At 44.9% G+C, this 20,993-nt stretch overlaps 1 protein-coding gene and 1 long non-coding RNA gene across 4 annotated transcripts in view; one reads left to right on the top strand and one right to left on the bottom strand.

Annotated features, from left to right (window-relative positions):
* The window catches only part of LOC139704077 (uncharacterized), a 70,796-nt gene that overhangs the window by 46,050 nt on the left and 3,753 nt on the right, over nucleotides 1-20,993 (bottom strand). The gene's annotated exons all lie outside the window — the stretch shown is intronic.
* Nucleotides 12,003-16,957, top strand: LOC114092951 (spermatogenesis-associated protein 31E1-like). The gene is made up of 5 exons (XM_071607227.1): nucleotides 12,003-12,139; nucleotides 13,281-13,332; nucleotides 13,823-13,883; nucleotides 14,144-14,838; nucleotides 14,883-16,957. Exons 1-5 carry the CDS (start codon nucleotides 12,110-12,112, stop codon nucleotides 16,955-16,957), a joined length of 2,913 nt encoding a protein of 970 aa, XP_071463328.1. The 5' UTR covers nucleotides 12,003-12,109.

Genomic DNA, 20,993 nt, shown 5'->3' on the forward strand with positions numbered 1-20,993 from the left:
ACACTTGGAGGTGTGATTCATTTGGGATCACCAGTGTAGCAGTCTACCACAATCCCCTCATCTGTCCAGATACTCAAAGAGGATCAATGCCATTCCAGGTCCAGCCTCTGGGATATCTGCACAGTCCTTTCATGTGCCACAGCAAGGCTGCTCAGGACCTTGTTCTGTTCTCATCCCCTACTGATATCTGGTTCCAATACATTGATGATACCCTGTTACTAGAGAAAATCATACTCTGTTATACTTATAAATACACGATTATTATTTGTCAATTAAGAATAAAATAAACCAATATAATCAGTGAGCCTCTAGGTGGGCAAACAAAGAAAAAAAAAGAAGACACAAATCACCAATACCCGAAATTAAAGAAATAGCATCGATACAGATCACATGGACATCAAAAGGACAAAAAAAGGAATACCATAAACAAATCTATGCCCACAAACTCAATAAACTACATAAAATGGAATGATTTCTTGAAAGGCAAATATGCCAAATCTATCACAAAAAGAAATGAACAAATTGAATAGGACTGCATCTATCTAAGATGCTAAAATAATAATAAATCATAACAACCTTCCCAAACAGAAAGCACCAGGCCTAGAGTAGTTCCAAATTAATCCTAACATACATTTGAGGAAGAAATTATGTCAGCAGCAAGATTCAAGATGGCAGCCTAGAGGAAGCCTGCATTCCTCGTTGCTCTGTGACCTGGGACTCCAGCAGCAGGAGTACTGCTTCTTTGTGAGGTGGGTGAAAGAGGGATTTCATTAAAACTCCATATTGGTTGGCCAGGGTATCTTAGAGACTCAGAAATTTGGGTCTATTAAACTAAGAAGAAAGACTACATTGGAGCCAAGCCAGTTGCCAATTTAGTATGGAACATCCTGAGATCTGAAAAGGAGCCGGCCCTTAGCTGATCCAGGGGCTAGACTGTGCACTGGTACATGAAAAGTGCCCACATTTCCCAAATGCCACAGAGAGCTGAAGAAGGAGCCATCCTGAGGTTGCCACATTGCAGATGCTGCTGCAAGAGCTGGAAGACCTGAGCAAACATGGCTACAAGGTCCGAGCAAGTGCCTGCCCTTTGACCTAGGCGATGCCGAGCAGAATAAGAGCAAAACAGGTGGAGAGCAAACTTTACCAAGGGGGATTCTAGTCAGAAAAGTGAAGGGGAGCCCAATTCACTTCCCCCTTTGAATCTGGTAGATCATGTGACCAGCTAGGCACATCAGGAATCTGAAGAGGCAGGTGTGACTAAGCCCAGGGACTAAGCCCAGCAAGCCTGGACAGGCAGGTTCATGGGCAGCAGAAGGACTGAAGAATTGGCTCCCCGACCCAACAAGTGAAATCCTAGGGAGACTCCCAAGATCCAGACTCTCAGCAGATTGACAACTGCCAGGCCCTAGGGGTGTACCCATATAATCTCTGCAGAGCAGGCACCACCCAGCAATAGCCCTGTGGCCTCATTAGACCTCATGGAACTCTGCAGCTGCTCCAGCCTGGGAATCCCTCCATCTGCTCTGAGCAGACAGTACTTCCCATCCTACCTAGTACTGGTGAGAAGGGAAGCTGATAATTTTTGGACCAACTTCAGACTTAGGTCACTCCAGCTGGCAGCTTGGTGAACAACACAAAAAGAGGAAAGATTTGACAACCCTTAGCCCTTCTTCTCACACTCAGTGCACAGCTCAAGAAAAAAGGAAAAGAAAGACAATCAGGCATAGACAGTGACCATCTATTCTCATGTACTATTTTGACCATCTCAATGGAAATGCTTCCTTAATTTTTCGTTAACAATCTTTTTTTTTCCTTCTGTGTGTGTGTGTGTGTGCACACGGTGCGCCTGTGTGTGCTGTGCTAATTGGTTCACAGACTATATATGTATACATTTGTTTCTTTTTTTCCCATTTTTTAGCTTTGTTTAAGTGTGGTTATTTACCCTTGCCTTGCCTTTCAGGGTTAGGGTTTTTTATTACTATATTTTGATTTTTGCTTTCGTATCGTTTTTCATTTGTGTTTCTCTTGTTTCTTTTTCTCTCTTTTCTTCTGCTAACAGCCAAATTCTATTACTCTTTCACTCTCCGTTTATTTTGTTTCTTACATTTTTCTCCTCCTTTCTTATCACTATCATATCCTACATTCTATTTACTTTTTGAAATTATAAACTCTTTTTGACCTTCCTACCTGTACATTTTCTTTTCTGTAAATTAACTATTTTCTTACCATCTTTTAGCACTAATTGTTTTTCTATAAGTCCTGCCCCCAATATTAATGCTGTTGCAATTGTTACTGCTATGGGTGACATAGCTGACATCTGTTGTTTGCTTTGATGCCAGATATAGTTCACGGTTACTTATCGTTTTTGGTGATGGCAATTGCTAACCCTATCATTTCTGTTTATTGTGGTGAGTTAACATTATAGATGGCATAGTAGAAACCAATGCTGTATATTGTTTGCATTGGTTGTTGCTATTGTTGTTTCCCCTTATTCTGTGAGGTTCTGGGAACCTACAGAGACACTACAAGTTCACAGGGTAGAAACTCTGCTGCTGAATTAAACCAAAAGACAGCTTACCTTGCTCTACACACCAATTAATGACACTCAATCTTCAGCTATACTTTAATACAAAGAATCAAAGACACAAAAACCCAAACTTATGACCAAGCCCCAAGTAGAAACTGCTGGGGTTGGTCCCCCAGTCTCACCTAAGGACATTCATTGCTATAGTAAAAACAGAGAGAAATGGACACCACACCTATGAGAGGGTCTCAATACAGGTCATTCTAGGACACTTTAGGAAATGAAAACTGCCCTAAAAAGGACCTCACAGAGTGGAGGAGAAATTCCTTCCAATAGATGAAATAAAACAACACAGGAATACAAAAAATATTTAAAAACAATGACACCTCCTAAAGGTCATACTTCAATAGTAAATGATGACAAAAATACTGAAGTGGATGAAATATCAGATAAGGAACTCAAAAGAATCATTTAAAAATGATATCATCTATATTAGCCTCCCCACACTTAAATACTCAGAAAAAACTAACAAAATATTTGTGGGCTCTGTGTGAAAAAGAACTAATAAACTGTTACGGAATAAACCAAAGGATTAAATGAATGAGGAGACAGTTGATGTTCACATGGATAGAAAAACTGAATATCATTAAGATGTCAGTTCTTTCCAACTCAGCTCTACAGAGTGAATGCAATCCCAACAGAATCCCAGCAAGGTAATTTGTGGAGCCTGAAATACTGATTTTAAAGTTTGTAAAAGAGAGGCAAAAACCCAGGATAGTGAAAACAACACTGGGGATAAACAAGTGGCTGATAATACCTGACTTCAAGACCTATTGTGGAGCAACACTCATCCAGGACAGTGGGATATTGGAGAAAGAACAGAAAACAGTCAGTGGAACAGAATGGACAGCCCAGAAGCAGACCCTCATCAGTAGAGCCAAACTGAAGCGGAGGGGAACACAGCAGCGCGGAGCAGAGATCCTTCCAGCAAGTGGGGCTGCCTGATCTGGACGTCCCCATCACCACGGCTACCACCACATGTGGAAGGAGAGACTCAGAGAGAAAGGAGGGAGGCCAGGTGCAGTGAATCAGGCCTGGAATCCCAGCAACTCGGGAGGCTGAGGCAGGAGGATCACAAGTTCAAAGCCAGCCTCGCAACTTAGTGACACCCTAAGCATACTGAGACCCTGTCTCAAAATAAAAAGGACTGGGGATGTGGCTCAGTGGTTAAGAAAGGAAGGAAGGAGGGAGGGAGGGAGGAAAGGAAGGAAGGAGAAGGGGGAAGAAAAATACTTGTAGAAATAAGGGCTGGAAATTTCCTGAATCTAGGTTCAATGTTTCCCCTCTTTAAAAATAACAAAAAAACATATCCATTCCTAGACACATCACAGTGAAACTGTGAAAAGGCAAAGAGAAAATCTTAAAGGGCGCAGAGGAAAAATTCTCCAGATTCATCCTTTTTCTAGCAAATAAATGTCAAGATATACTCTGTCACGTATAAGTAAGAACAAATTTAAAAAAAACAAAAAACAAAAACAACTCCCCTGTGCACAAGGATGAGATTTTCAGCTGACTTCCAATCAGAAACAATTGAAGGAGGCTGTGGGCAGCAGGCGGGGAGAGAGTCACCCAAAGAGTCCATGTCTAGTAAATCTATCCTTTAATAACAAAGAAAAATATGCTGCCAGATAAACTCAGCCTGAGAAAATTTGCTGCCAGCAGTACAAGAAACACTAAGGAAGGCTTTTGGGTGACAAGAAATTCTTCATTCTTAGATGTGAAAGCATAGGGTTGATTTGTCAAAGGGTGTGTGGGTGTGTGGATGTGCACTTGTGTATGTACACAAGTCTCCAAAATTTCTTCTACATTTTAAGTGTTACTTACTAAGGAATCAGCATACAAAAAAAAATAGCTTTTGAAAAACTTATTTCAAATTCATGAATTTTTATAAGTATTTTTTTTTTTGTTTAAGACCCTTTAGCTGAAGACAGTAAAATTACTGGAAAATTCTAAAAACTTTTTATTCAAAATTCACAAAGCTAAATAAGTACAAAATAAATTTCAGTTCCATGATGCAAGACAAGAACATATAATGTGGGTGAGTTTAAGTCGCTGAGAGTGCTGGGAGCCATTAGCCAAGTAGGTATGACAATTTCCTTGCCAGCGTACCCCATGTTGCTGACATGTTGCAGCGACATTGAATGTAGGTGACCTTGCTCAAGGACCAAGGCAGATTAGGGTGTTCCCGGTTTTAAGATAATCGTGTTTAGGGCGTTCCCAGTTTAGGTTCCAGGTTTAAGGTTTAAGATTATTCCTCCTGGGAATAGGGCGTATCCTGCTGCCTGAGTTCCCCTTGAGTTCTCACGGGATTCAGACAGTATATTTTTGAGATAGAAGCCCAGTGGAGGTGGATTTGGGCAGAGAACGTGGATTTGGGCAGAGAACGTGGATTTCCCCAGAACGTGATTGTAGACGGCTGGTGTGAGTTCGGGAATAAAGAGTTGCTGTTTGAATCTACAAGCTGTGTGGTGGCTCGTGATTGTGTGCCCAGCCAGACTGCGGCATTTGTGCCCAGCCAGACTGTGGCATTTGGCGTCCCGTGCGGGGAACTTCTGAAGCTTGGAGGTAAGTGAAATTGCTCGCCCCTGAGGAAGAGCGAAAGAATGGGTGACCAATTCAAAAAACAATGTGTTATTGTTTTGATTTATCTTGTTTTTGTTTCAAGCTGCCTATCCCTAGAAATTTCTCAGGCAAACTGGAAAAAATGGTTGACTAAAGGTTTGAAGTTTGTCGGCCCTGAGGAAGAGAAAATTGATACAACGATTTTTTATTCCGTTTTTGTTTCATTCAGTTTCGGCTTTGTTTTGTGCTATCTTATTGGGTTGCGTTATCTTTATAGTAGATTAGAAATTAGTAAAAAACAAACCGAAAAGATGTTAAGTAAATTGTTAGAGGTTCAGACCATGGAGAAAGACATTTTAGATCAAGCAAAAGAGAAGGTCTCTCGAGCTAGTCAGACAGAGGAAGAAAATTTAAAGGAAAAGGGGTTGTTAGGAAAAAGGCCACAACAGGAGGCTGTTACTAACTCCGTTTTATCACAAGAGGGCGTAATTCAACCAACAGCCCCACCGATGGAGACAGCTGAGTGGCCCTCAAACCCCGTAGTTGATAAATGGGATCCTGAGACAGGACCTCAAAGATTAGCATGCCCTGTACTTGAACAGGCAGGAGGGCAGCGAATTCACCGTGCATTAGATTTTAAAACAGTGAAGCAGTTAAAGGAGGCTGTAACAACCTATGGTCCCCAAGCTCCCTTCACGGTAAGCATGGTTGAGTCCATTACTAACTTGGACATGACGCCAGCAGATTGGGCTAGCATGTGTAAATCTGTACTAAATGGAGGACAATATTTGTTATGGAAGGTTGCCAATGAGGAATTTTGCACGGAGACAGCTAGGCGAAATGCAGCAGCCGGTTACCCTCAAAGAAATCTAGATATGTTGTTAGGAAAAGGACCTTATGAGGGTCAACGGCAACAAATTGAATATGATCCTGCTATATATGCACAAATTGCTGCAGACGCAGTTAGGGCATGGAAGACTTTACAAGGACATGGAGATTTACAAGGTCAGCTATCTAAGGTAATACAGAGAGCTAACGAACCTTACGCTGACTTTGTAGATAGGCTAATTCAAACGGCTGCCAAAATTTTTGGGGATACAGAACAAGCAATGCCATTAATAAAACAACTGGCTTATGACCAAGCAAATCGTTGCTGCAGAGAGGTTATTAGACCATGGAGACATGAAGATTTAAACACATATATTAAATTATGTAGAGATATTAATGAACAAGGGCAAGTCTTGGCAGCTGCAGTACAACAGGCTTTAGATGCCAGGCCAAAAACATGCTATGATTGTGAACAAACAGGACATTTTAAAAGGAATTGCCCCATAGGAGGAGGGTTTAACAAAAGTAGGTATCAAAGGAATAGAATACTGGGTATTTGCCCACGATGCCGTAGAGGGAGACATTGGGCTAATGAATGCCGTTCTCAAACCACCATAGAAGGTACTCCCTTATCAAAAAACGGACAAAGACCAGGTATTTATCCAAGATATCGTGGAGAAAGGCATCAGGCTCCATTGCCAAAAAACGGACAGGGGGGCCCAATGCTCCGGGGCCCACAACCACAAATATACGGGGCAGTGGAGGATCCCAGCAACACCATCAGGGTAGTGCCCAGGACACATTGTCCATTAAATCCCTCATCAGACAAACCCGAGGGAGCGCAGGGTTGGACATCTGCGCCTCTGCCAGAGCAGTATTAACTCCAGAGATGGGAGTTCAAATCATTCCCACAGGAGTAAAAGGACCTCTTCCCCAAGGAACAGTAGGCTTAATACTGGGACGTAGTTCATCTACATTAAAAGGACTTATGGTAAGTCCTGGGGTAATTGATCCCGATTATGTAGGTGAAATAAAAATTATAGCTAGTTCTCCAAGAGGTATATCAGTAATTTCACCTGGAGATAGAATAGCACAATTGTTAATAATACCCAGCCTACATAATAAATTTCCTAGTCATAGTGTAGAAAGAGGTTCCAGGGGATTAGGCTCCACAGGTGTAGATTGGGCTATGTTGTCTTTAAATTTAGATTCTCGCCCAATGCTAAAACTAAATATTCAAGGTCATGAGTTTAATGGGCTACTGGACACAGGAGCTGACCTTAGCATCATATCTCGTCAAGAATGGCCAAAACATTGGCCATTACAACAAGCCACTCAAACGCTTCGAGGCCTAGGAGTGGCGACTAATCCCCATAGAAGTTCTATGATATTAGATTGGAAGGATCCTGAAGGATGTGAAGGAACTATACAGCCATATGTATTGGATCATCTTCCTATAAATTTATGGGGATGAGATGTCCTAGATCAATTAGGTTTGACGTTAACAAATAACATCAATCCTAATGCGCCCACTACTAGGGCTAGACAAGGCTTTAGGAAAGAAAAAAGATTAGGAAAACAAGGGCAAGGTATAGCAGCACCAGTACAAATAGATCAAGGAACAGACAGACATGGGTTGGATTTTCAGAAAGGGCCACTGAGACAATCAAAATTACTTGGAAATCAGAAAGACCAGTGTGGGTTCCTCAGTGGCCCCTGACTAAAGCAAAGACACAAGTAGCCCATGATCTGGTCAAACAACAATTAGCGGAAGGACATATACAACCTTACATATCTCCCCATAATACTCCCATTTTTGTCATCAAAAAGAAATCTGGTAAATGGAGATTATTGCAAGATTTAAGAGCCATTAATAATGAGATGGTTATTATGGGACCTGCTCAATCAGGGATTCCTCAATTGTCTGCTTTGCCAAAAACCTGGCATGTTTTAGCTATAGATATTAAAGATTGTTTTTTTTTCAATTCCAATTCATCCCGAGGATAGTCCACGTTTTGCATTTACTATCCCTGCATTAAATCATGAAGGTCCTGATCAGAGATATGAATGGAAAGTACTCCCTCAAGGGATGGCTAACAGTCCAACTATGTGCCAAATATATGTTAACAAAGCAATCCAGCCACTTAGAAATCAAAATCCTGAACTACAAATATTTCACTATATGGATGATGTATTATTGGCACATAAAGATAAAAACATATTGCTGGAATGTTATGCCACACTTACAAACTTATTAAAAAATTATAATCTAGAGATAGCAATAGATAAAGTACAATTAAATTTTCCAATTAATTATTTAGGAGTTCTATTATCCTCAACCATGGTCCGTCCACCAAAAATTCAAATACGAGTAGATCAACTCAAATCACTTAACGACTTTCAAAAGTTATTGGGAGACATAAATTGGATAAGGCCTTATCTAGGTATACCAACAGGAGAGTTGGGACCTTTATTTGATATTCTAAAAGGTCCATCAGATCCAAATTCACCCCGCATGTTAACTCCTAAAGCAAGAAAGGCATTAAAAATTATTGAAACATATATGGAAAATATGCATTTGGATAGAATTGATATAAGTTTGCCTTTATTATTTATTGTACTACCAACAAAAAATATTCCTACAGGAGTATTTTGGCAAGAAGGTCCATTATTGTGGATACATTTATCTTATTCTCCTAACACTATTCTTACTAGGTATCCTGAGGCTGTAGGACAATTAATACTCAAAGGAATAAAAGCAGCGAAGGGAGTGTTTGGAATTTCTCCCAATAAAATTATTACTCCATATACTATGGATCAAATTGATGAGTTAGCTAATGAGTTAAATACTTGGGCAATAATCATGTGTAAATCTAATGTTACATTTGATAATCATTTACCATCTAATCCTTTGTTGTCTTTTTGGTCTAAACATCCTGTAGTTTTTCCTAAAATGACAAGAAAAACACCTATCATGAATGCTCCAAATATTTTCACTGATGGGTCAAATAATGGTACAGCAGCAGTAGTTACCCCTGATCAAACTTTTACATTTTTAGTACCCAATCAGCTCAAAAGGTAGAGCTTAATGCAGTTTTACAAGCTTTTTTGATGTTTAAGGATTCTGTATTTAATTTATTTTCTGATAGTCAGTATGTAGTTAATGCTATAGTATCTCTTGAAGATGCTGGTAGGATTTCCCCTTCTTCTACTGTTTTCTCTTTGTTTTCCACTATACAAAGTCTAATCTGGGACAGAAAAGATCCATTCTTCATAGGACATATTAGGGCACATACAGGATTGCCTGGAGCCCTTAGTTTAGGCAATGATTTAGCAGATAAAACTACACATGACATACATATTTTCTCTACATTTGAAGAAGCTACAAATTTTCATAAAAGGTTTCATGTTAATGCTAATACTTTACAAAAGCGTTTTAAAATAACTAAGGAACAAGCCAGACATATAATAAAACAATGTCAAAATTGTGTGACATTTTTACCACAAGTTAATCCTGGAGTCAATCCTAGAGGACTGATACCTAACCATATTTGGCAGATGGACGTCACACACTTGCCAGAATTTGGAAAATTAAAATATTTACACGTTACAGTTGATACTTCTTCTGGATTTTTGATGGGCTCCCTTCATGCCGGAGAAAAAACTAAAGATGTTATAGCTCATTGCTTACAAAATTTTGCCACTGTGGGCGTTCCTAAACAGTTAAAAACTGATAATGGTCCTGGCTATACCTCTACCTCTTTTAAACAATTTTGCTCATCATTTGGTATTACTCATATAACAGGAATCCCATACAATCCACAGGGACAAGGCATAGTTGAAAGAGCTCATCAAACTATTAAAACATACTTATTAAAGCAAAAAGAGGGAATTGGAAAGGGGTATATATCCCCCAAAGATAAACTTAAAATAACGCTTTTTACTCTAAACTTTTTAAATTTGGATTCATCAGGACTTAGTGCTGCGGAAAGACATATGTATCCAAAAAATGTACATAAGCCTAAAGTACTTTGGAAAGATATTCTAACAGGACAATGGAAAGGTCCTGACCCAGTGATTGTCTGGAGTCGGGGGTCTGTTTGTGTTTTTCCACAGGGAGAACAGCAGCCCATTTGGATTCCAGAGAGATTAACTAAAACAGTCTCTACAGATCGAAAAGAAGATGATTTGACTCAAATCCATAACAGCTGATATCCAGAACTCCAGCTTGGCCATTCTTACATCTGCGACAGTGATTAACCAGGATGCTTTTTTCAATAGCTATTTTATTATTGCATTTTTCCACATCATAAGGTTCTATTTTTATTTTTTGAGCTCATACAAACCTAGGTTAATGTTTTTCTGATCAGTTTTATTTTTTGACTGTGGAGTTTTTAAACATTGCAATGGAGATTTCACCCAGGTAAAGCTACAAGGACTTTACTATTTTCTTATGTGTTGTACATTTGTGTGCACTCTTGTGTTTTGTGTTGTATGTCTGTATGTGCGTATGTCCATATTTCTTATATGAGGAGCGCTAATGAAAAAATGGATCCGAATTATTATTATTTTTTTTATTCACGTGATTTAAATGGTTTAATTTAAATTAGGTAAACAGCTGTTAAGGATTGTTTTTAAAGTAGGTTAACAGATCTGTTTGTTTACTTTCACCTTTCTTTTTCATTATATTTAATAATTCTTTTCAGGATAATGTCTCTTTAGCATCATTGCCAGAATTCCTATCTTCATCCCGGTGCCGGTGAAGACAAAGATACAACCAGACTACAGCTTCTATGATAGCTATCACAGTAAACTGTATAAACTGATACATCAATGAATATAACTCAACAAGTAATGCTCAATCAAGGAATTAACTTACTTTGGGAGGAAACGGATTTTGGGAGGAAATGGACATATTGATAGATTCCTCTGCTTTGAACTGCTTGCAGAACTTGCCTGGACTATGTAACTATCGTTTGGTGCAGCGAATTGTGGTAATGCTGGCATATCTTTGCTGATGGTGTCACCAGTGATGCAATTTTTTCCCAAGGAGCCGTCAATTGGCTTGGTGTCGTGGCATTTCTGTATCCTCCTCCCTTCTGCTAGTGATGGTCTAAAATTTGGGGGCCAATGGCTTATGCTGGACCGGTAGTCAGTGACGGGTATGATCCAATTGCAGTGGTATCAACCTAAGACAGGAGGCTGACGCCTAAAGGTCAGTTTTCCGATGACGGGTAAGAACCATATGTTGAATTGGACAACCTACCAGGCACGGTCCATAAGCCACATTAACCTCACTCCCCCACTGGCACCAAGGCCAAATTTGGGGGCCAACAGAGGTGAGGCAAAGAACCTCACCCCCCCACTGGTGCATAGACCTATCCACAAGTATGGCTGTATGCTGGACTGGTAGTCAGTGACGGGTATGATCCGATTGCAGTGGTATCAACCTAAGACAGGAGGCTGACGCCTAAAGGTCAGTTTTCCGATGACGGGTAAGAACCATATGTTGAATTGGACAACCTACCAGGCACGGTCCTTAAGCCACATTGCTTGTTGTTTAATTAATCAGAAGGGGGGAGATGCTGGGAGCCATTAGCCAAGTAGGTATGACAATTTCCTTGCCAGCGTACCCCATGTTGCTGACATGTTGCAGCGACATTGAATGTAGGTGACCTTGCTCAAGGACCAAGGCAGATTAGGGTGTTCCCGGTTTTAAGATAATCGTGTTTAGGGCGTTCCCAGTTCAGGTTCCAGGTTTAAGGTTTAAGATTATTCCTCCTGGGAATAGGGCGTATCCTGCTGCCTGAGTTCCCCTTGAGTTCTCACGGGATTCAGACAGTATATTTTTGAGATAGAAGCCCAGTGGAGGTGGATTTGGGCAGAGAACGTGGATTTGGGCAGAGAACGTGGATTTCCCCAGAACGTGATTGTAGACGGCTGGTGTGAGTTCGGGAATAAAGAGTTGCTGTTTGAATCTACAAGCTGTGTGGTGGCTCGTGATTGTGTGCCCAGCCAGACTGCGGCATTTGTGCCCAGCCAGACTGTGGCAGAGAGAAGAAATGGAGAAAGAAATAATCACTTTGAAATAATAATTCCAGAGACAACTCCCATTTTCACAAACTATGAAAAAGGATGTTCAAGCAGAGATCTGCAAGCAAACAGGTAATTTCTGCGTTCCCTGGTGAACAACAGAAAATGCACTAAAGTCTACATCTGACAAGTTGAGCAGGTGGAATTGGAAGGGAGGATCTAGAAGGCCCAGGAGGGTGGAGGAGGGGTGTAGTGCAGCCTCTTCTGACCACCCTCCCCCCACTCTCAAGATCCCTTTGTGATGAGGGGTCATAGCTCTTGTGATGCTGGCCTGAGCCCTACTCCCTGCTCTCAAAGGGAGCTCTCAGGACGCAGCTACCTGAGAGTGACTTTACAATTCAGATAATGAGTCCTCTCTTTCCTCTGAAAAGAATTAATGCCATTTAGCTGAGTCCCAGCTCCACCACCTGGGTGATGGAAATAATCCTTGCCTTTGTGGGGGGACTGGTGCTCTTTATCCTGTTAGGCCCTTACTTCTCGCTGCCGCCTTTGAAAAACAGGAATATCAAAAAGGTAAGGAGCCTTTGATCAAAACACAACAGACAATGATTCTCTTTTTCCTACTCTTCTTTCCTCTTATCAAACGTACGGAGAGGTGGGACATCTCAGGAAAGAATAGAGCGTCGTTCTTCTGGGTCAGGTGGGGCAGGGCCCGGAGAGAGTCTGCCCTAAGACTTCTCCTGTCTGAAGCCCTCGGACCATCTGGGTGGTGAGCTTCAGGTCCCACAGCAAGACATACACTGTGGTCGAGGACTGGATTCCTGAGAGAGGTTGGGGACCTCTGGGCAGGAACACTAGTCATCAGCAACCTTCTCCTAGCAGATGCCTCTGAACTAATGTATCCCTGGGTGTTGGGCTGAGGGGAGGGCTGTGCTGAGGGCCCCTGTCACAGGCTGGAGTCCCCTCTGGCCTCAGGGAGCACAACCTGCCTGGCAGCTGAGAAGAGCCTGTGGAAAGGAGTCTGTCAGACCCTCAGTGGCTGAGGACATCCATGATGGAGCTTACATAGAAAATCCCCTTTTGTGTTTTCCCAAGAAGAAAACCAAAGTCTAGTATTTTATCTACTTGAAAAGTGAGTGAAAGAGAAGGACACAGACTTCCATGATTTAAATGTAGGAGGCATGTGACTCAGAAACGTGAGCTTGCGGCTTTTCTATGAAGAGAATGAGGATTGGGCACCAACCCCTTTTTCTTTCTTGTCTCTCAACATCAGATAGAGAAGAGGTGTAGGAAGAAAAGCAAGAAGAAGAGAAGCATTCTGAAAGGTAAGGCTCCACCCTTCCTCCAGAGGTGACTTGATCTCTTTTCCTGTCTCTGAGGACATCAGTTAGAGAGCCTCAGAGGGAGGGTCCTGAGAAGAAAATCAGAACTCAGGATTTCTCCAGCTCTGTGCTCTGAACGCAGCCGTGGCAGGCCAGAAGGGGAGCAAGGCTGCCAAGTTTGTGGAGGGCCCTCCGGGTCCTCCTGTGGAGAAGTCTTTTATTTTGCTAAGGTGATTCCCCTGTGAGATGACAACCCACAGTGTGGCTGTGAGGACCACGGGGATGGATGGATGTAGCAGCAACCTGTTTACAATCAAATGTGGCCCCCTCTCCTTGTACTTTGCTGTCACTCACTGGTTGCATGGCTTTGGACACTGATGCTTGGGCTCCAGAGTCTCATCGCCCACAATCGCTCCTAAAGGATATTCAACTCAGCTTCCTGAAAAATCCCAGGCCCCTTCCTTCTCCACCATAATTCATTCTCCCATTCCAGCTTGTAGAGATTGCCGGAAGAAAGTGGAGGAAACACAACAACTGGCTTTAATTCTGCAAAGGTAAGGAACTTTCCATTTCTCTCTGCATCCTTCCTCCCACCAAGTCCTGTAACGTGACCCCGGGGCCCAGGGCTCACCTAGAAGGGAGATTCCAGGTTGGAGTGGGCTGTAACTCAAGCCCTGGGAAGAGGGATAGCCAGGACTTTGTGAAGCTAGTATGTGGGGCAGTGGACGGTCCATGGGCCACAGGTGCCCATGCCTGGACAGCCTCTTGGTCCCTCCTACTCGTCACTGCAGCTTGTGCCTTCTGTTCCCCGCAGCCACCTACGAAAGTTCCATGAAAACATTACATTTCTTCAGCTGTTACACGAAGATGCCCCGGGTGAGGTATTCAAACCAGGGCCTGCTGGAGCCAACCAGCCACCTCTGCAGAATGTGGAACATTCTTCTTCTACTTCCATGTCCCTGTTGACCTCCCTGCTTCCCCTGACCAAGCACCCTCTACCTCTGGCATCATCCCTATCCGATGAAGCTAGAGACCACCAGCCTGGCTTGAACAGAGTCCCTCTGGGCCCCATCCCACAGGGCTCCCTCTCAGGTAGCTCCTACTGGGCATCCCTGGTCACAGCCATCTCAGGACTTGACTGCATAAGCTACTGCATTCTGTTTTTCTCCTGGTGGTGGACAACTACCAAGGCCTTATTCTTCTCCACCTGGACACACGCCAGATCCCAGAAAGACATACATCTTTCACACCATCCTCGAGACTCCACACTCTGGGGAGACCCCACACACCAGCAAGTAGAGGTTGGGGGCCTCTCTTTCATCAACCCTGATGTCCAGAAACTGCTGGAGATGCTCATCAGCAAAAGAGCAGAACTAAAAGTGTGGAAGGAGAACACTAAGGATGGGTCCTCTTTCAAACCAATGAGCCCAGACCACTGCCTGCATTCTCTGGGGAAAATGCTGAAGTCACTGGGGGGCAAGAGGGACACCACTGCACACCCCTTCTGCAGCACAAAAGGGAAACCAGAGCAGCTCCCCGACTCCCACATGTCTCTTACCACCAGGCCCCGGGGGACTCCTTAGAGCACAAACGCAGCCAGCTGTTCTGGGGCCCGCCCTCTCTGCACAGTGAGTCCCTGGTGGCTACTGCCCAGGTGCCTAAGAGGTCCTCCGCTGCACGATGTAAAGATGTTACATTTAACAAAGTCTCTGACTCTTCCCCAGTTCCATCTCTGGCTGAAGTACCTCCACAACTTTCCCAGGACCAGCCCTTGCCCAGCTATGTGGCCCAATCTCAATTTTTAACACAAACACTGCCCCCATCTGAGGCTCAGGCCCAGAACCACACCCACCTCACATCCTTTCCCCCAAACCTACCACCTTCTTCTCCACCCCAGAAGAGGACCCAGAGAACAATCTGCCCTACATCCCAGGAGGAGGTATGGCCTTTCAGCCCAGCTGAAAATCAGCACGTGGAACGGCACTTGCAGAAGCAACATAAACAGAAGGAGGATTTACCCTCTTCACTCCAAAAATCTCAGGAAGCCAACAGCCAATCAGCTCTCAACCATTGTCAGCACAGTCACCCCTCCCTGACCCCCAAGTCAACCTCCATCCTTCCCAGGGATTCTAACAGCACCAAGCTCCAAGAGCGACCAGAGAAACACAGTCTAGGGAGGTTCACCACAGATGCACACCAGCATGGCCCTCCCTGCAGACTTCAAGCATCCCAGGACTTGACACAGCCTCGGGGCAAATTCCCAAGGAAGTGTTCTGGGTGCCAGGCTAAAGATAAGCATGGCCCCTTCCTGGCTGCCCGGCCCCCGGAACTTGCTTGTGAAAGCAGCAAAGGTGTGCAGAAGGTGAGGTCCAGGTGCTCTGAAAGATTCCTCAAGGGCCCAGAGCAAGACCTAGAGAGGCACCCACAAGATCTACCCTGGAATTCAAGAGGCACCTCAGTAAAGGTTCTGGAAAATGAAAAGGAGGATTCAGGAAGTAAGAAACTTCTGGAAAAAATCCTGCAAGACCATCTGAGCAGTAAGTTGGTACAGATCAATGAGGGCATAATCCCCGTGTACGTGCGTGGATCCTGGCTTGCTTCCAACTACACTTTTCCCAAGTACAGCACCAACAAAAACAGTATCAATCTAGCGTCCTCCAAGGACCAGCTATCTCGGGTGAACACCTCCCAGAATCTTTCCTTCCTGGATCCAGGAACTCACCTGATGCTAGAAACAGATATCATGAGGTCTCGAGTGCGACACAGGTGGAGTCCACACCTCCAGACCCTAGATCCCCTGAGTCAAGACTTTGATGAGAAACCAGCCTCACCCGTTCCACAGCCAGACCTTCCCTTGGTCCCCTGTGACTCCGCAGACGACTCCACTGCCCAGGCTGCCAGGTTCCCAGAAGGACTTCCTTGGAAAGGTCCAGGAGAGAAGGCAATGAAAAAAAAGGCAGTCCCCACCCTGCAGAGTCCCCTCCCTGAGCCCTCACCTGCAGAGATGCAGAAGGCCTGGAGAGGAACCCCACTGGGTGGCAGCCATGAGCCCTCAGTGGTCCCTCCAGCTACACAGGGGGACCCCCTGCCTTCTCAACCTCACACTTACAGTCTCTCAGGCAGAACCCAGCCCAGCAGGATTATCACAGGAATGGCAAGAGGCAGCCTCGAGCCCAGTCCAGGCTTGAGAGAGGCCAGGTATGAGCCATGGGAGGAGAGTGGAGTTGTGGCCTCAGGAATGGCAATGCCGGAAGGCAAAGAAGAGTCCCAGTCTTCAAGATCTGAAGAGACCAGAAAGACAGAGGTGGAGAAGGAGGAGCCTCCTGAGAGGGAAGTCCCTCCCCTCCCTGCCAGAGAAACGTCAGATCCTCCAGAAAGCTGTACTGAGAGAAGGAAGAATCACGTTTCGCAGTCTCTGCACCCCAATAAAAAAGGCAGAGGGCAGGAAGATTCCTTGCAAAAAGTCAAACCCCTGCCAGCCACTACCAAGATCCAGAGATCAGTCTCAAGCAGAGTGCCAATGGATGATGAAACGGCTGAGGCCCAGAACATCGTGACAGCTGTTGGACAGATCCTGGTGGACAAGCTGGCACATCAGCATGCAGGCAGTCCACCAGAGTTACACTGACATAAAGAAGAGCCCAGGCCCCTCGTGGTGGGTAAGCTTGTCACCACAGGGGTCCCTCCTACAGAAAGCAAAGGGTAAATAATGAGTGATATGGCCTGTACCGCCAGCCAGTCCAGCCAGCTCAGGCCAAGGGGGCAGGCCTCCCAGTCACTGCCACTATTACCCACATGCTGTCTGCAAAAAGGTTCTATCTGGTCAAACATACCATGTTTTTCAGTTTTCCTGGTAAGAAAAGTTTCTTTCTGAAAAAAAAAAATATACATATCAGTCCATACAGAGAATGACTGCTGTGCCTCATGTACACTCTTTGTGTGCTGATGGCTTCTTCCTATGGAGGTGACTACTGCTTTCTAACTCACGTTTTTTTTTCTCATTAGAGGTCGTGGCTTTTGTCTATGCCATGTTGAGGCATAGGGAAAGGGTCAACAGCCCTGTGCCCTCTTCTGGGTACAACTATTTGTGCAGTAACTGTCCAATGATTTGTCATGGTGGGTCCAGGGTGAGATATTTGAGAAAAATTTTATGTTTGAGCCAAGGAAGAAGGCAGAGTGGCATGGGGTCGTCATAAGTGGTGCCATGCCCTCACAGTGCCAGCCATCAGCTTGGGGGAAGGAGACGTCATGGGCTGATTGTCCACCCCATTCTACCCTAGGCCTCCCCCTAGGCTCCCCCACCACAGGCCTGGAGAAGCTCTGACACAAACCTAAAAGGAAGCAATCCTTCAAGCAGGGATGATGGATTTCCAAAGGGTATCTTAACAGGCCTGTACAACACTGCCTCTTGAATTCCAGAAAGGATGAGTTGACAACTGGTGGAAAGTCCAGGACTAGGGCACTCTGGTTGTGACTTGCAGCCTTGTGACCTTTACACATACATACAGCTCTAGTAACACTCCCTGGAAGAATAGGCACTTAAAAGGGCCACGGAGGCAGCCTGGGGTCACGGAGAAAGTCTCCTGGCTTCAGTCCTTGTTTGTCCCATAGATTCCCAGGGGGAAAGGCAATCAGACAGGATATGTACCCACAAGGGAAAGTGACCTGTTCAAAATGTGGGAGTTTCCTGGGGAAGGGGGACAGGCCAGGACTTGGGGACAGGTCACTTCTGGGCCTTGCTCTGCTTCCAGTCCAGATTTCTTCTTCTCAGGGCCTGTCCATATGGGAAAGCAGAAAATCACAAAGCAGGGAGAGGATCCACTTCTCTAGAGTGTTCCATGTTGTGCCCCATACACAGTGACAAGTGGGCACTGCTCCATGGGCCTCATTCATTCCCTGGTGGGCAGTCCTGCTCCAGGAGGCACCACTGAGGCAGGAAACATGCCTGTCAAGACCCTCCCTGTGCATGGAACTGAGGGCCCGCAGGGTGTGGGTACAATCACCATAGGCCTCTCCTGGGCCAGGTTACGGCAGCTCCAGGGGGAAAGCAGAAATGGCCTGGGCCAGGCACTGCCAGGTCCTCTCATGTACCAAGGGGCAAGTTCTGGGTGGGAAGGAGTCGGACAGGCACAACATGGCTCCGGAGGGGACAAGTACCACAGACAGCAATGCCAATGGGCCAGACAGAGGCAGGTGGAGGCAAGTTTCTGTCCCTTCTCCTGCCACCAGCCCTGTCCTTCATGAGGGGCAAGAAGGCTATGGATGGGGGTGTTTCCACAGAGACCTCCACGGAGATTTCCCCAGAATCCTCCACGGATGCCTCCATAGAAACTCCCAGAGACCTACGCGGAGACACCCCCATAGAGATCTGCACAGAATCCCTGAGAGAGACTCATACTGAGAGACCCCAGAGTCCTCCACAGACACCCTGACACACCCCCCACAGAGCAACACAGTTCCCCAGTGAGTTCATCACAGAACCCCCAGAGTCTTTCCCAGAGGGCTCCACAGACTCCTACAGAAACCCCCACCGACAGACTCCCCAAAGGCCTCTGGAGTTCCCGACAGAGACCCACACCGAGGTCCTTGGAGTCCACCACAGTGGCCTGACACCTCGCGGGACCTCACATGGCCCACATATGGACCCACACCCAGAGCACACAGAGGCCCCAACAAGAACCCACAGAGAACTTCAGAGCCTGCTGACCACGACCGCAGAAAACACCTTACAAGGATCTCCCTCAAAATAAGGGGAGAGATCCTCACAGAGACCTCTGACAGAGACCCCCCACAGCAACTTCTCAGGGCCACAGGCTTCACACCGCTCCCTCACGGAGACGTCACTCAGCCTCCCAGGCCTATGGAAGCTCCAGATTCTCATGAAGAATCCTCAGACACCCTGAAAGACGGCCCTATAGAAACCGTAGAGACAGCACAGGGACTCTCACTGCCACACCCAGACCTCACAGATTTCCAGAGACCTCACAAAGAGCACCCTCAAGAGGCTCCTCCCAAAGAGACCTCCGACACAAGCTGGCACAGAGAGACCTCCCGTGGAAACCTGTGCAGGAGCGCCACAGGCCACCTCCCACACATGCCCTCTCAGGGAGACCGTAAGTCATTCCCACAGGACCTCATGCTGCCCCCACAGAGACCTCACACATTTTCTACACAGTTCTCCCACACAGACCTCACCCGGAGACAACACGCAGAGACCTCCCCCCGCCCCAGGGTCCTGATGGAGACCTCTCAGAGACCTCAGAGGCTTCCCAAGGCCTCACAGTCCACACAGGGACTCCTCCTATGCAGACACCGTGGAGACACTACATGAAGACATCTCGCCGCAACGGAGAATCCTCTACACCCACTCCAGAGACCTCACGCAGTTTTCAAGAGACCCCACAGAGGCACTTCACAGAGGTCCCAAAGAAACCTTTCACAGAGACCCCACATCCATTCTTCCCCCCTAGTAATCTGAAACCACGTAGCCAACCGGAAGCATAAGAGGGACACAACCAGCCTTGTCCTGCCCCCAGACCCCTGAGACACTGAGACACTGTCAACGTGGCCTCCCAGATGGCGTCTCTGCCTGGGAAAATCCTTGGGAACTTCTGTTCCTTTGTAATGCCGTTGCCTCTGGACAGAAGAACTGCAGATTCCAAGTGCGGACCTGAAAAATTCCTCCCTCTGCAGGTTTACACTAGCCTCAGCTCTGACCCACAGTTAGAGACTCACAAATTTTAAACAAAAACGAATGCTGCCAACCTTCAGTGATATAAATCATCTTATTTGTCCAGCTTTAGTTATTAACAAGTCAAATGTGTCAGTGTCGCATTTTATGTCATTGGAGATAAGAACTGAATTCAAGATGGTCGGCCACTTTGGAAACACAATAAAGACCTGTAACAAATGGACTCTAAAAATAAACCAGCAACCAGGCATCAGGACTGACTCCAACTTCCAGGGAGCTGTCCAACTAGCACATTTTTCTGCACATAACAGGTAGTGTCAACTTTGGAGAATTTGCTTTATTTTCAAGTGAAACAAGAATCATGGAAAGATTTTTTTACAAATAAGATTTCTGGCAATATTCTTATTTTATCCTCTGGGAAGGCTATTTTTAATCCTCTGGGTAGTTATAATGTTTTGTTCCTTAAAATATGGTTAAAACCCTCAAATGATATTACACATTTCTAAAACAAAAGTATTAACGTTCAGTGAACATAGCTTAAACTGATGAACTAAATAGAAAATTTCACTTTGAAAAGAATTCTAAGAGATGAACATTTTCTAAGACTCAGGCAGTCAAGTTCTGTTATATATTCATTATAGGACTGAAAAGGACACATTGCTTCAAACAGTTTAGAATCCTTCAAAATATATCAGTCTATGTTTGAGATACACATGGAGCCTAATGAAAGTACTACCGAGGAATATTTAAACACCCAAATTGAGAAAATTGTATATTTAATCATATTTATATTAGAATAACCATAATGAAAAGTCTCATTTATTTAAACCTCAGCTCCAAAAGATGCAATTGGTAAGACTGCAAACTTCTTATCACTCATGAGCAACCCACTGTTCTTGTCTCATTTATTTTAAAGACATCTGTCAAGCATGTCACTGGTCGGGTCTCTCAGATTATCCATCATGATAAAAAC

The sequence above is a fragment of the Marmota flaviventris genome, unplaced genomic scaffold (assembly GCF_047511675.1).
Source record: "Marmota flaviventris isolate mMarFla1 unplaced genomic scaffold, mMarFla1.hap1 Scaffold_210, whole genome shotgun sequence".
NCBI lineage: Eukaryota > Metazoa > Chordata > Mammalia > Rodentia > Sciuridae > Marmota > Marmota flaviventris.